At 47.8% G+C, this 14,697-nt stretch overlaps 1 protein-coding gene across 4 annotated transcripts in view; it reads left to right on the top strand.

Annotated features, from left to right (window-relative positions):
* The first annotated feature begins 484 nt into the window (after window positions 1-484).
* si:dkey-71h2.2 (low density lipoprotein receptor adapter protein 1) overlaps window positions 485-14,697 on the top strand; it is a 136,607-nt gene continuing 122,394 nt past the window's right edge. For all 4 annotated transcript variants that reach the window (XM_042301101.1, XM_042301102.1, XM_042301103.1 and 1 more), the window contains exon 1: window positions 485-969. In XM_042301101.1, coding sequence (XP_042157035.1) covers window positions 885-969 — 85 coding nt within the window. In that variant the 5' untranslated portion in view covers window positions 485-884. The remainder of the gene's footprint in view (window positions 970-14,697) is intronic.

Raw genomic sequence — 14,697 nt, forward strand, 5'->3', positions numbered from 1 at the left:
CGTTATCAATATATTCTCCTGTTTTTACCCCCCGTCTTACATGCTAATTAGCTGCTAATGTAGCTATCATAAAGAACTACAAAATGCCATGATGATCTGGACAAGACTGATGAATCGAGGCAATTAGCTATCTAGTGCTAGCTAAATGTAGAAATGCATAAATTGGCTACATTTCTTTAAATGCACTGTCTTGTGTAAGTTTTAAATTGACACAATACCTGTTAGCAAAGGTGTCAGCTAGAGATGATGTGCAGGAGCTTGCAGGGATTTGTAGTTTTGCGTGATGTCTACTTTGATGCTAATTAGCATTTTTTGATTCTGAGATTCAAATCAAATAGAGCCAAATATATTGATAGAAGTCACATTGTCCCAGAGAGATTTAAACGGTTATTAAAACGTCATGTCCGAGTGAGCCTACACAGCCCTTATTTGAAGTGCCTCTAAAATTCTCTATGGGGAAAAATGAATGGTAGAAAAACGTTTGGAACCATTTCCCTGTTTGACCACTAGGTTTTATGGGTATTATGACACCTCCTCTGTGGGGCTCTATGCAAGACTCCTCCAAAAATGGGTGTGGCGGAGGGCTAGACACACCTTAACTTCGTACCCACCCCCATGTTCGATTCGCCCCCAACCCAGGCAGCACCGGAGAGCAACGGGTTAAAAGAGGCTGCGCTGCCCAGCATTTCATCAGACCGAGACTCTTGTTTCAGGGAACGAGAGTTTGAACTTGGTCCTATCGTCTGCCTGTTCGCTCGCTGCACCGCGCATCACTAGTAGTCGACTGTTGTAGCGTACGTAGGCTGGCTACTATCGTTTCTCTTTCTGAGCCAAAGCAAGCGGAGAGGGAAGGTATCCACCCTACCACTGAGACACATCTAAGCATGGATGCTCTGAAATCAGCTGGAAGAGCGATTATCAAGAGTCCCGGAGTTCCGCGGCACACATGGGGCACCTCCAAGCACGAAAGTAAGTCTATCGTCAAATTCACACCGGTAAAGGCCATATATCGATGCAAAGAAACGGAAAAATTAGGCGATGGCACAATGCAACGAGACTAGCTGTCACAAGCAAAGGAAAGCACTGACTGTCTATCTTGTTCTATTGTCACCACTCTTGTTGGTATAGAAACTAAAGAACAGTAGATTCAGAGGTGGTGACATTTGTGTGTGACAGAAAACAATTGGTCGCAGTATACCTTTTCTGAATTGCAATAGTGTAACGTTGTTTTTATTACCCGTTATCTATCAATAAAATATAGCCTTTTATTTCTCCCCACCGGACAATATGCATTTATTTTTCTCAGGTCCAAATGCTACTCCTATTATCTGGTTATGTAAGTCTGCACACTCATGTGAGGAATCAATTATTTAAGCAGGTCAGCCTTTTCTAACTATGGTAAGTATCTTAATAACTAGACAATATATATTGCTGTTGCTGTCTGAATTCATAAATATCAACAGACAAACTTCTATTTTTAGGATATCATTGACTCCTTGGTTTCATATCTTATAAGGCCTATAGCTATTCTTTGTTATGTGAAATTCACAAGTGTTGACTGTCAAGTTAAATCCCAGTGGAACAATGCATTTCTCTTCCGCTTTACGATTCCCAGTGGGGTTAAAACTGTCTGTCAACTCGGTCCAGTCTGTAGAATACAGCAGGTTATAGAATGTACAATATCCTCTCTTGATGAGAAGAGAAAGGTCAGAGAGACAGGCCAGTAGGGGAAGAGAGAGAGAGACAGAGAGAGGGAGAGACAGGCCAGTAGGGGAAGAGAGAGAGACAGGCCAGTAGGGGAAGAGAGAGACAGAGGGAGGGAGAGACAGGCCAGTAGGGGAAGAGAGAGACAGAGGGAGGGAGAGACAGGCCAGTAGGGGAAGAGAGAGACAGAGGGAGGGAGAGACAGGCCAGTAGGGGAAGAGAGAGACAGAGGGGAAGAGGGAGAGACAGGCCAGTAGGGGAAGAGAGAGACAGAGGGAGGGAGAAACAGATATTATCTACCTCACTTGCTTTCGCAATGTTAACACGTTTCCCATGCCAATAAAGCCCCTTGAATTGAATTGAGAGGGAGACAGACAGAGAGGGAGAGACAGACCGAGCCATGGAGAGAGAGGGAGAGACAGACCGAGCCATGGAGAGAGAGGGAGAGACTGACCGAGCCATAGAGAGAGACAGACTGAGCCATAGGGAGAGAGAGAGACAGAGAGAGGGAGAGACAGGCCAGTAGGGGAAGAGAGAGAGACAGAGAGAGGGAGAGACAGGCCAGTAGGGGAAGAGAGAGAGAGACAGAGGGAGGGAGAGACCCAGTAGGGGAAGAGAGAGAGAGACAGAGGGAGGGAGAGACAGGCCAGTAGGGGAAGAGAGAGAGAGACAGAGGGAGGGAGAGACAGGCCAGTAGGGGAAGAAGAGACAGGCCAGTAGGGGAAGAGAGAGAGAGACAGAGCAGGCCAGTAGGGGAAGAGAGAGAGACAGGCCAGTAGGGGAAGATAGAGACAGAGGGAGGGAGAGACAGGCCAGTAGGGGAAGAGAGAGACAGAGGGAGGGAGAGACAGGCCAGTAGGGGAAGAGAGAGACAGAGGGAGGGAGAGACAGGCCAGTAGGGGAAGAGAGAGACAGAGGGAGGGAGAGACAGGCCAGTAGGGAAGAGAGAGACAGAGGGAGGGAGAGACAGGCCAGTAGGGGAAGAGAGAGAGACAGAGGGAGGGAGAGACAGGCCAGTAGGGGAAGAGAGAGACAGAGGGAGGGAGAGACAGGCCAGTAGGGAAAGAGAGAGACAGAGGGAGGGAGAGACAGAGAGAGGAGAGACAGAGAGAGGGAGAGACAGGCCAGTAGGGAAGAGAGAGAGACAGGCCAGTAGGGGAAGAGAGAGAGACAGGCCAGTAGGGGAAGAGAGAGACAGAGGGAGGGAGAGACAGGCCAGTAGGGGAAGAGAGAGAGACAGGCCAGTAGGGGAAGAGAGAGACAGAGGGAGGGAGAGACAGGCCAGTAGGGGAAGAGAGAGAGAGACAGAGGGAGGGAGAGACAGGCCAGTAGGGGAAGAGAGAGAGAGACAGAGAGAGGGAGAGACAGGCCAGTAGGGAAGAGAGAGAGAGAGAGCAGGCCAGTAGGGGAAGAGAGAGAGACAGAGGGAGGGAGAGACAGGCCAGTAGGGGAAGAGAGAGAGACAGAGAGAGGGAGAGACAGGCCAGTAGGGGAAGAGAGAGACAGAGGGAGGGAGAGACAGGCCAGTAGGGGAAGAGAGAGACAGAGGGAGGGAGAGACAGGCCAGTAGGGAAGAGAGAGACAGAGGGAGGGAGAGACAGGCCAGTAGGGGAAGAGAGAGACAGAGGGAGGGAGAGACAGGCCAGTAGGGGAAGAGAGAGAGACAGAGGGAGGGAGAGACAGGCCAGTAGGGGAAGAGAGAGAGACAGGCCAGTAGGGGAAGAGAGAGACAGGCCAGTAGGGGAAGAGAGAGACAGGCCAGTAGGGGAAGAGAGAGACAGAGGGAGGGAGAGACAGGCCAGTAGGGAAGAGAGAGAGACAGGCCAGTAGGGGAAGAGAGAGACAGAGGGAGGGAGAGACAGGCCAGTAGGGGAAGAGAGAGAGACAGGCCAGTAGGGGAAGAGAGAGAGACAGGCCAGTAGGGGAAGAGAGACAGAGGGAGGGAGAGACAGGCCAGTAGGGAAGAGAGAGACAGAGGGAGGGAGAGACAGGCCAGTAGGGGAAGAGAGAGACAGAGGGAGGGAGAGACAGGCCAGTAGGGAAAGAGAGAGACAGAGGGAGGGAGAGACAGAGAGAGGGAGAGACAGAGAGAGGGAGAGACAGGCCAGTAGGGGAAGAGAGAGAGACAGGCCAGTAGGGGAAGAGAGAGAGACAGGCCAGTAGGGGAAGAGAGAGACAGAGGGAGGGAGAGACAGGCCAGTAGGGGAAGAGAGAGAGACAGGCCAGTAGGGGAAGAGAGAGACAGAGGGAGGGAGAGACAGGCCAGTAGGGGAAGAGAGAGAGAGACAGAGGGAGGGAGAGACAGGCCAGTAGGGAAGAGAGAGAGAGACAGAGAGAGGAGAGACAGGCCAGTAGGGGAAGAGAGAGAGAGACAGAGAGAGGGAGAGACAGGCCAGTAGGGGAAGAGAGAGAGAGACAGAGGGAGGGAGAGACAGGCCAGTAGGGGAAGAGAGAGAGACAGAGAGAGGGAGAGACAGGCCAGTAGGGGAAGAGAGAGACAGAGGGAGGGAGAGACAGGCCAGTAGGGGAAGAGAGAGACAGAGGGAGGGAGAGACAGGCCAGTAGGGGAAGAGAGACAGAGGGAGGGAGAGACAGGCCAGTAGGGAAGAGAGAGACAGAGGGAGGGAGAGACAGGCCAGTAGGGGAAGAGAGAGACAGAGGGAGGGAGAGACAGGCCAGTAGGGGAAGAGAGAGAGACAGGCCAGTAGGGGAAGAGAGAGACAGGCCAGTAGGGGAAGAGAGAGACAGGCCAGTAGGGGAAGAGAGAGACAGAGGGAGGGAGAGACAGGCCAGTAGGGGAAGAGAGAGAGACAGGCCAGTAGGGGAAGAGAGAGACAGAGGGAGGGAGAGACAGGCCAGTAGGGGAAGAGGGAGAGACAGGCCAGTAGGGGAAGAGAGAGAGACAGGCCAGTAGGGGAAGAGAGAGAGACAGGCCAGTAGGGGAAGAGAGAGACAGAGGGAGGGAGAGACAGGCCAGTAGGGGAAGAGAGAGACAGAGGGAGGGAGAGACAGGCCAGTAGGGAAGAGAGAGACAGAGGGAGGGAGAGACAGGCCAGTAGGGGAAGAGAGAGAGACAGAGGGAGGGAGAGACAGGCCAGTAGGGGAAGAGAGAGACAGAGGGAGGGAGAGACAGGCCAGTAGGGGAAGAGAGAGACAGAGGGAGGGAGAGACAGGCCAGTAGGGGAAGAGAGAGACAGGCCAGTAGGGGAAGAGAGAGACAGAGGGAGGGAGAGACAGGCCAGTAGGGGAAGAGAGAGACAGAGGGAGGGAGAGACAGGCCAGTAGGGGAAGAGAGAGACAGAGGGAGGGAGAAACAGATATTGTCTACCTCACTTGCTTTCGCAATGTTAACACATGTTTCCCATGCCATAAAGCCCCTTCAATTGAATTGAGAGGGAGACAGACAGAGAGGGAGAGACAGACCGAGCCATGGAGAGAGAGGGAGAGACTGACCGAGCCATAGAGAGAGACAGACTGAGCCATAGGGAGAGAGAGAGACGGACTGAGCCATAGGGAGAGATTGAGACGGACTGAGCCATAGAGAGAGAGAGAGACGGACTGAGCCATAGAGAGAGAGAGACGGACTGAGCCATAGAGAGAGAGAGACTGAGAGCCATAGAGAGAGAGACGGACTGAGCCATAGAGAGAGAGAGACGGACTGAGCCATAGAGAGAGAGAGAGACGGACTGAGCCATGAGCCAGAGAGAGAGAGAGAGAGACGGACTGAGCCATAGAGAGAGCGGACTGAGCCATAGAGAGAGCGAGACGGACTGAGCCATAGAGAGAGCGAGACGGACTGAGCCATAGAGAGAGCGAGACGGACTGAGCCATAGAGAGAGCGAGACGGACTGAGCCATAGAGAGAGCGAGACGGACTGAGCAATAGATAGAGACACGGACTGAGCCATAGAGAGAGACACGGACTGAGCCATAGAGAGAGAGAGACTGAGCCATAGGACTGAGCCATAGAGAGAGAGACGGACTGACCCATAGAGAGAGACTGAGCCATAGAGAGAGAGAGACAGACTGAGCCATAGAGAGAGAGAGACAGACTGAGCCATAGAGAGAGAGACGGACTGAGCCATAGAGAGAGCGAGACGGACTGAGCCAGAGAGAGAGAGACCAAGCCATAGAGAGAGAGAGAGGGAGAGAGACAGACCGAGCCATAGAGAGAGAGCAATGAATGACCATATTAGAGACATATTTCCTTCAGATTACACAGATCCACAAAGAATTCAAAAAACATATCCAATTTTGATAAACTCTCATATCTGCTGGGTGAAATTCCACAGTGTGCCATCACAGCAGCAAGATGTGTGACCTGCTGCCTTGAGAAAAGGGCAACCAGTGAAGAACAAACACCATTGTAAATAAAACACATATTTATGCTTATTTATTTTATCCTGTGTCCTTTAACCATTTGTACATTGTTAAAACACTGTCTATATATAATATGACATTTGTAATGTCTTTATTGTTTTGAATCTTCTGTATGTGTAATGTTTACTGTTCATTTTTATTGTTTATTTCACTTTATATATTATCTACCTCACTTTCTTTGGCAATGTTAACACATGTTTCCCATGCCAATAAAGCCCTTGAATTGAATTTAATTGAATGGAGAGAGAGAGACAGAGCCATAGAGAGACAGACAGAGAGAGACAGACAAAGAGAGAGAGAGACAGATCGAGCCGTAGAGAGAGACCAAGACAAAGAGAGAGAGAGACAGACAGAGCCATAGAGAGAGACCAAGACAAAGAGAGAGACCAAGACAAAGAGAGAGAGAGACAGACCGAGCTGTAGAGACAGACCGAGACAGAGACAGAGCCATAGAGAGAGACAGAGAGACAGACCGAGCCATAGAGAGAGAGACAGAGAGAGAGAGACAGACCGAGCCATAGAGAGAGAGAGACAGAGACAGAGAGACAGACCGAGCCATAGCGAGATAGAGAGAGGAAAAAGAGGCTGTGACTGACAGTTGTTCTCTGGCTCATGGCAATGCTTGCTGCTGTGCGCTGTCACTCTGAAGTGTGAAGTGTTGGGTTGAAGAGTCTCTCCCTGGGCTAGAAAACACTTCTTCCTCAAGCCTCCACAAAAGCTCAGGGGAAGACAACAACATACACTACCAGTCAAATGTTTGGACACACCTACTCCTTCAAGGGTTTTTCTTTATTTTTTTACTATTTTCTACGTGGTAGAATAATAGTTAACACATATGGAGTCATGTAGTAACCAAAAAAAGTATAATTATTAATATAATAATAGTGAAGACATCAAAACTATGAAATATGAAATAACACATTTTATATTTGGGATTCTTCAAAGTAGCCACCCATTGCCTTGATGACAGCTTTGCACACAGTTGGCATTCTCTCAACCAGCTTCATGACGTAGTCACCTGGAATGCATTTCAATTAACAGGTGTGCCTTTTTAAAAGTTAATTTGTGGAATTTATTTTATTTTTAATTAGTTTGAGCTAATCAGTTGTGTTGTGACACGGTAGGGGGGGGGATCTACAGAAGATAGCCCTATTTGGTAAAAGACCAAGCTCAAATAAGCAAAGAGAAATGACAGTCCATCATTACTTTAAGACATGAAGGTCAGTCAATCTGGAAAATTTCAAGAACTTTAAAAGTTTCTTCAAGTGCAGTCACAAAAAACCATCAAGCGCTATGATGAAACTGGCTCTCTTGAGGAATGCCACAGGAAAGGAAGTGGAGCTTCCTCTACCTCAGAGGATAAGTTCATTAGAGTTAACTGCACCTCAGATTTCAGCCCAAATAAATGCTTCACAGAGGTAAAGTAACAGACACATGTCAACTAGATGTCGACCGATTAATCAGGGTCTATTTCAAGTTTTCATAGCAATCGGTAATCGGCATTTTTTGGACGCATATTATGGCCGATTACATTGCATTCAATGAGGAAACTGTGTGGCAGGCTGATCACCTGTTACGCGAGTGCAGCAAGGAGCCCAGGTAAGTTGCTAGCTAGCATTAAATCTTATAAAAAAAACAATCAATCTTCACACAATCACTAGTTAACTACACATGGTTGATGATATTACAAGGTTAACTAGCTTGTCCTGCGTTGCATATAATATCAAGAAAAATCCTTGAATGAGTAGGTGTTCTAAACCTTTTGACTGGTGCTGTATACCCAGGCTGCATCCCACTTGTCAACCCTATTCCCTATATTAAAATACAAGTGTTCATTCAGTGTTGTTGTAATTGTCATTGGGGCGGCAGCGTAGCCTAGTGGTTAGAGTGTTGGACTAGTAACCGAAAGGTTGCAAGATCGAATCCCTGAGATGACAAGGTAAAAATCTGTTGTTCTGCCCCCTGAACAGGCAGTTAACCCACTGTTCCTAGGATGTCATTGAAAATAAGAATTTGTTCTTCACTGACTTGCCTGGTTAAATATACTAGTTAAATAAATAATAATGCCTAGTTAAATACTGATAAATATAGTGCGTTACCTTTGGGAATAGGGTGAAATTTGATATGTAGACTTACATTTTTATTTATTTTTTATTTCACCTTTATTTAACCAGGTAGGCCAGTTGAGAACACGTCCTCATTTACAACTGCGACCTGGCCAAGATAAAGCATAGCAGTGTGAACAGACAACACAGAGTTACACATGGAGTAAACAATTAACAAGACAATAACACAGTAGGAAAAAAAAAGAGTCTATATACAATGTGTGCAAAAGGCATGAGGAGGTAGGCGAATAATTACAATTTTGCAGATTAACACTGGAGTGATAAATGATCAGATGGTCATGTACAGGTAGAGATATTGGTGTGCAAAAGAGCAGAAAAGTAAATAAATAAAAACAGTATGGGGATGAGGTATGTAAATTGGGTGGGCTATTTACCGATAGACTATGTACAGCTGCAGAGTACGGTACAGCGCCAGTCTAACAGTGAGTACTGTCAATCAAACCAGTTTCTGGATCAAACATGATTTACTGCTATGAGAAGAATATTTTTAAAACTTTAAACCCCGGAAGCCCGGTTTCAGATTTTGATTGAATATTGCAAATCCTTGCACTGACTGACTGACAATGACTGACTGACAGACAAACTGACTGACTGACTGACTGACTGACTGGCAGACTGACTGACTGACTGACTGACTGACTGAGCAGACTGACTGACTGACTGAGCAGACTGACTGACTGAGCAGACTGAGACTGAGCAGACTGACTGACTGAGCAGACTGACTGACTGAGCAGACTGACTCATTTCACAGTTAGAGACAGAGTCTGTGTCCCAAATGGCACCCTATTCCCTACATAGTGCACTACTTTAGACCAGAGATTTATTGGCCCTGGTCAAAAGTAGTGCACTACCGAATGGCACTAGGGTGCTATTCGGTATGCCAACAGATTTGTGCTGGACAGCCAGAGTGTCTTTGAAACCAACGCAGTATAAATGAATTCTTACATTTAAATGTGAGCCTGAGGGGTTTGGATATGCTCCTATTGGATTAATATTTGAATGATTCCCTAGTGTGTGTGTGTGTGTGTGTTAATGCATTATGTCCATAAATTAGGACACTAGCTGCCATAGTGACTAGTTAGTCATCTGGTAGTTAGGGGCCTACAGGCTGGTAGTTAGGGGCCTACAGGCTGGTAGTTAGGGGCCTACAGGCTGGTAGTTAAGGATCTACAGACAGGTAGTTAGGGGCCTACAGGCTGGTAGTTAGGGACCTACAGGCTGGTAGTTAGGGGCCTACAGGCTGGTAGTTAGGGACCTACAGGCTGGTAGTTAGGGGCCTACAGGCTGGTAGTTAGGGGCCTACAGGCTGGTAGTTAGGGGCCTACAGGCTGGTAGTTAGGGACCTACAGGCTGGTAGTTAGGGACCTACAGGATGGTGACTGCGTTGGGCCTTGAGGACCGTTAGAGCATCTAGATGTCTAAATCAATCATGTATTTTTGCTATCAGGGTGTAATTGGTGGCTTCAAAAACTTGCACAGGCACCATGTTTGGTTTATATAAACTATGTCTGCATTACGAAGATTAGTTAGTGATTATGTAATATGAGAATATATTATCCACACACCATCACCACCATCATTATTATCATCACCGTCAACATCATTGTCATCATTCAGTAGAATTATGAAACAGGGATTCGATCTTGCAACCGTTCGGTTACTAGTCCAACGCTCTAACCACTAGCAACACTCTAACCACTAGGCTACGCTGCCGCCCCAATGACAATTACAACAACACTGAATGAACAATGAACACTTGTATTTTAATATAGGGAATAGGGTTGACAAGTGGGATGCAGCCTGGGTATACAGCACCAGTCAAAAGGTTTAGAACACCTACTCATTCAAGGATTTTTCTTGATATTATATGCAACGCAGGACAAGCTAGTTAACCTTGTAATATCATCAACCATGTGTAGTTAATGTGTGGCTGGATGAGGGTTGTGACTGGATGAGGATGAGGGCTGTGAGCATTGTGACTGGATGAGGGCTGTGACTGGATGAGGGCTGTGAGTACTGTGACTGGATGAGGTCTGTGACTGGATGAGGCATTGTGACTGGATGAGGGCTGTGACTGGATGAGGTGGATGAGGGCTGTGAGCATTGTGACTGGATGAGGCATTGTGACTGGATGAGGGCTGTGACTGGATGAGGGCTTGTGGATGCTGTGATTGTGACTGGATGAGGCATTGTGACTGGATGAGGGCTGTGATTGTGACTGGATGAGGCATTGTGACTGGATGAGGGCTGTGACTGGATGTGACTGGATGAGGCATTGCTGGATGAGGGCATTGTGACTGGATGAGGCATTGTGACTGGATGAGGGCTGTGACTGGATGAGGCATTGTGACTGGATGAGGGCTGTGAGCATTGTGACTGGATGAGGCATTGTGACTGGATGAGGGTGACTGGATGAGCATTGTGACTGGATGAGGCATTGTGACTGGATGAGGGCTGTGACTGGATGAGGCATTGTGACTGGATGAGGCATTGAGGCATTGACTGGATGAGGGCTGTGACTGGATGAGCATTGTGACATTGTGACTGGAAGAGGGCTGTGACTGGATGAGGCATTGTGACTGGATGAGGCATTGTGACTGGATGAGGGCTGTGACTGGATGAGGGCTGTGAGCATGAGGGCATGTGACTGGATGAGGCATTGTGACTGGATGAGGATGAGGCTGTGACTGGATGAGGCATTGTGACTGGATGAGGGCTGTGAGCATTGTGACTGGATGAGGCATTGTGACTGGATGAGGGCTGTGACTGGATGAGGCATTGTGACTGGATGAGGGCTGTGAGCATTGTGACTGGATGAGGCATTGTGACTGGATGAGGGCTGTGACTGCACTGGATGAGGGTGACTGGATGAGGCTGGATGAGGTGACTGTGACTGGACTGGATGAGGCTGTGACTGGATGAGGCATTGTGACTGGATGAGGCATTGAGGCATTGACTGGATGAGGGCTGTGAGCATTGTGACTGGAAGAGGGCTGTGCGCATTGTGACTGGATGAGGCATTGTGACTGGATGAGGGCTGTGACTGGACTGAGAGGCATTGTGACTGGATGAGGCATTGAGGCATTGTGACTGGATGAGGCTTGTGACTGGATGAGAGGCTGTGATTGGCTGTGAGCATTGTGACTGGAAGAGGGCTGTGACGGATTGTGACTGGATGAGGCATTGTGACTGGATGAGGGCTGTGACTGGATGAGGGCTGTGAGCATTGTGACTGGATGAGGCATTGTGACTGGATGAGGGCTGTGACTGGATGAGGCATTGTGACTGGATGAGGCACTGGATGAGGCATTGTGACTGGATGAGGGCTGTGAGCATTGTGACTGGATGAGGCATTGTGACTGGATGAGGCATTGTGACTGGATGAGGCATTGTGACTGGATGAGGCATTGTGACTGGATGAGGGCTGTGACTGGATGAGGCATTGTGACTGGATGAGGGCTGTGACTGGATGACATTGTGACTGGATGAGGCATTGTGACTGGATGAGGCTGTGACTGGATGAGGCATTGTGACTGGATGAGGGCTGTGACTGTGACTGGATGAGGCATTGTGACTGGATGAGGGCTGTGGAGCATTGTGACTGGATGAGGGCTGTGACTGGATGAGGCATTGTGACTGGATGAGGGCTGTGACTGGATGAGGGCTGTGACTGGATGAGAGGCATTGTGACTGGATGAGGGCTGTGAGCATTGTGACTGGATGAGGGCTGTGACTGGATGAGGCATTGTGACTGGATGAGGGCTGTGACTGGATGAGGCATTGTGACTGGATGAGGCATTGTGACTGGATGAAGGCTGTGAGCATTGTGACTGGATGAGGCATTGTGACTGGATGAGGGCTGTGACTGGATGAGGCATTGTGACGGGATGAGGCATTGTGACTGCATGAGGGCTGTGAGCATTGTGACTGGATGAGGCATTGTGACTGGATGAGGGCTGTGACTGGATGAGGGTTGTGACTGGATGAGGGCTGTGAGCATTGTGACTGGATGAGGCTTTGTGACTGGATAAGGGCTGTGACTGGATGAGGCATTATTAGAGTGAATGTAGCTGGGTTCTGGCACATAGAGAAGGAGAGCTTTAGGTCTGCATTATTTAGCAGAACCTGGGTGGAGGAGAGACAGACACACACACAGAGACACACACAGAGACACACACACAGACACAGAGATACACACAGAGACACAGAGATACACACAGAGACACAGAGACACACACAGAGACACAGAGACACACACAGATACACAGAGACACACACACACATACACACAGAGACACACACACACAGAGAGAGACAGACTCACAAAGTGACAGCTAATGTCCAGAAGCTACTTAACTCTTGTGGGTTTGGAAGGAGGACTGTCTTTCTGTGCCAGTGTGTGTGTGTCTCTGTGTGTGTGTGTGTTTTTGGTGAGTGTGTGGGCCAGTGATGTGTCAGAGGTGTCTGTTGGAACCATAACAAGGTTTAGCATGGCTGCTAGCTACAGAATGTGCCAAAACAGACAGTCTGTTGGTGTGATTTGATGTAAAGTAAATCACATGTTTATCTCTCTGTAGGGCTATACCTCACTATATGTACTGTCCAGCATTTTTAGAGATGATTTTTTTCCCCCACCGACAAACACGTCCTACTAACCTTGTGCCTATATAGAGCCTGGTAACACTGTACAACGAAGTGGGACTTGAAAAGGGGTAGAGGTGTAAAATTGAGGCGGGAGGAAGAGAGAGACTGCTACGGCTGCAAGAGATGGGACTTTGAAAAAATGCAGAAAATCAAATAAACATGTCCTATCACAGCGACCATATTATTTATGTAGGGCCCGGTTGTAGGGCCCAGTTGTAGGGCCCAGTTCGAGGGCCCAGTTGATTCTAAGTTAAGGCATATACTGTAAAGTCTATATGTGAAAACTATGTCTCAGATGCAGACTTTCCCATTTCCCAAACTCACTTGTTTGGCCTTTAAACTTGCACTGCTTGAGCGTTGAAATCCACAAAGAAAGGAAAGGGGGGGGATAGCTAGTCGGTTGTAAAACTGAATGCCTTCAACTGAAATGTGTCTTCCTCATTTAACCCAACCCCTCTGAATCAGAGAGGTGCTGTGGGGGGGCTGCCTTAATCGACGTCCACATCTTCGGCGCCCCGGGGGAACAGTGGGTTAACTGCCTTGCTTAGGGGGCCAGAACGGGATTCGATCCAGCAACCTTTCGGTTACTGGCCCAACACTCTATGTCCATTGGTATAGAGAGAGACTAGGGGAAATGTTATTTAGATAGGGAGAGAGTGGCACTAATCATTCTGCTGCCTGTGAGTCTGATGAATGACAGTACAGGAAGTGGGTGACACCAGACTGCTGTTCTCAGTCTCAGAGAGTAATCGTGAGGGGATACGTTCCAAATGGAACCCTATTCCCTATGTAGTGCACTACTTTTGACCAAGGCCCATAGGAAATAGGGTGCCCATTGGGACACGTGAATAGTGAGGTAGTGCATCTCCTGATGAATGCTGACAGGAGTTTGGTTCCCTCCCAGCTGACCTCTGTTAAAACAGTCTTACACTAGCTATCATTGTATTATTCCTCCACTGTAATGACAGCAGGTCAGAGGTTAAGTATCCTGTTGAGGTATTTCATTATTTAATTAGTCTGAGCTTTACTGTCATGGTTATATGTCCTATGACCTGTAATGTCATGGTGGTTATAACTACTATAGTCTGATCTGTAATGTCATGGTGGTTATAACTCCTATAGTCTGACCTGTAATGTCATGGTGGTTATAACTCCTATAGTCTGATCTGTAATGTCATGGTGGTTATAACTCCTATAGTCTGACCTGTAATGTCATGGTGGTTATAACTCCTATAGTCTGATCTGTAATGTCATGGTGGTTATAACTACTATAATCTGTAATGTAATGTCATGGTGGTTATAACTCCTATAGTCTGACCTGTAATGTCATGGTGGTTATAACTCCTATAGTCTGATCTGTAATGTCATGGTGGTTATAACTCCTATAGTCTGACCTGTAATGTCATGGTGGTTATAACTCCTATAATCTGATCTGTAATGTCATGGTGGTTATAACTCCTATAGTCTGATCTGTAATGTCATGGTGGTTATAACTCCTATAGTCTGACCTGTAATGTCATGGTGGTTATAACTCCTATAGTCTGACCTGTAATGTCATGGTGGTTATAACTCCTACTACCTGTTTCACTATGCTTAATTTGAGCCAGGTCCTGGCACCTCTCAGATTTGACTTAGTTTCGTCTGGCACCTATTTGGCCAGATCCAGTACCTCTCGCGGCAACATTCATTAATTGTTTCACAGTTTGCACTGTAAACATTCTAATAAAAGAGATTAAGTCCCCCCCCGCCCCCAAGAAAGACCATCATGTAAGCGCTGTGATTCTTCTGTGTAATCATCCTGTCATGACACACTGATTCCAGACCTGCTCTCTTATTTATAGACA

The sequence above is a fragment of the Oncorhynchus tshawytscha genome, linkage group LG18, assembly GCF_018296145.1.
Source record: "Oncorhynchus tshawytscha isolate Ot180627B linkage group LG18, Otsh_v2.0, whole genome shotgun sequence".
Taxonomy (NCBI): domain Eukaryota; kingdom Metazoa; phylum Chordata; class Actinopteri; order Salmoniformes; family Salmonidae; genus Oncorhynchus; species Oncorhynchus tshawytscha.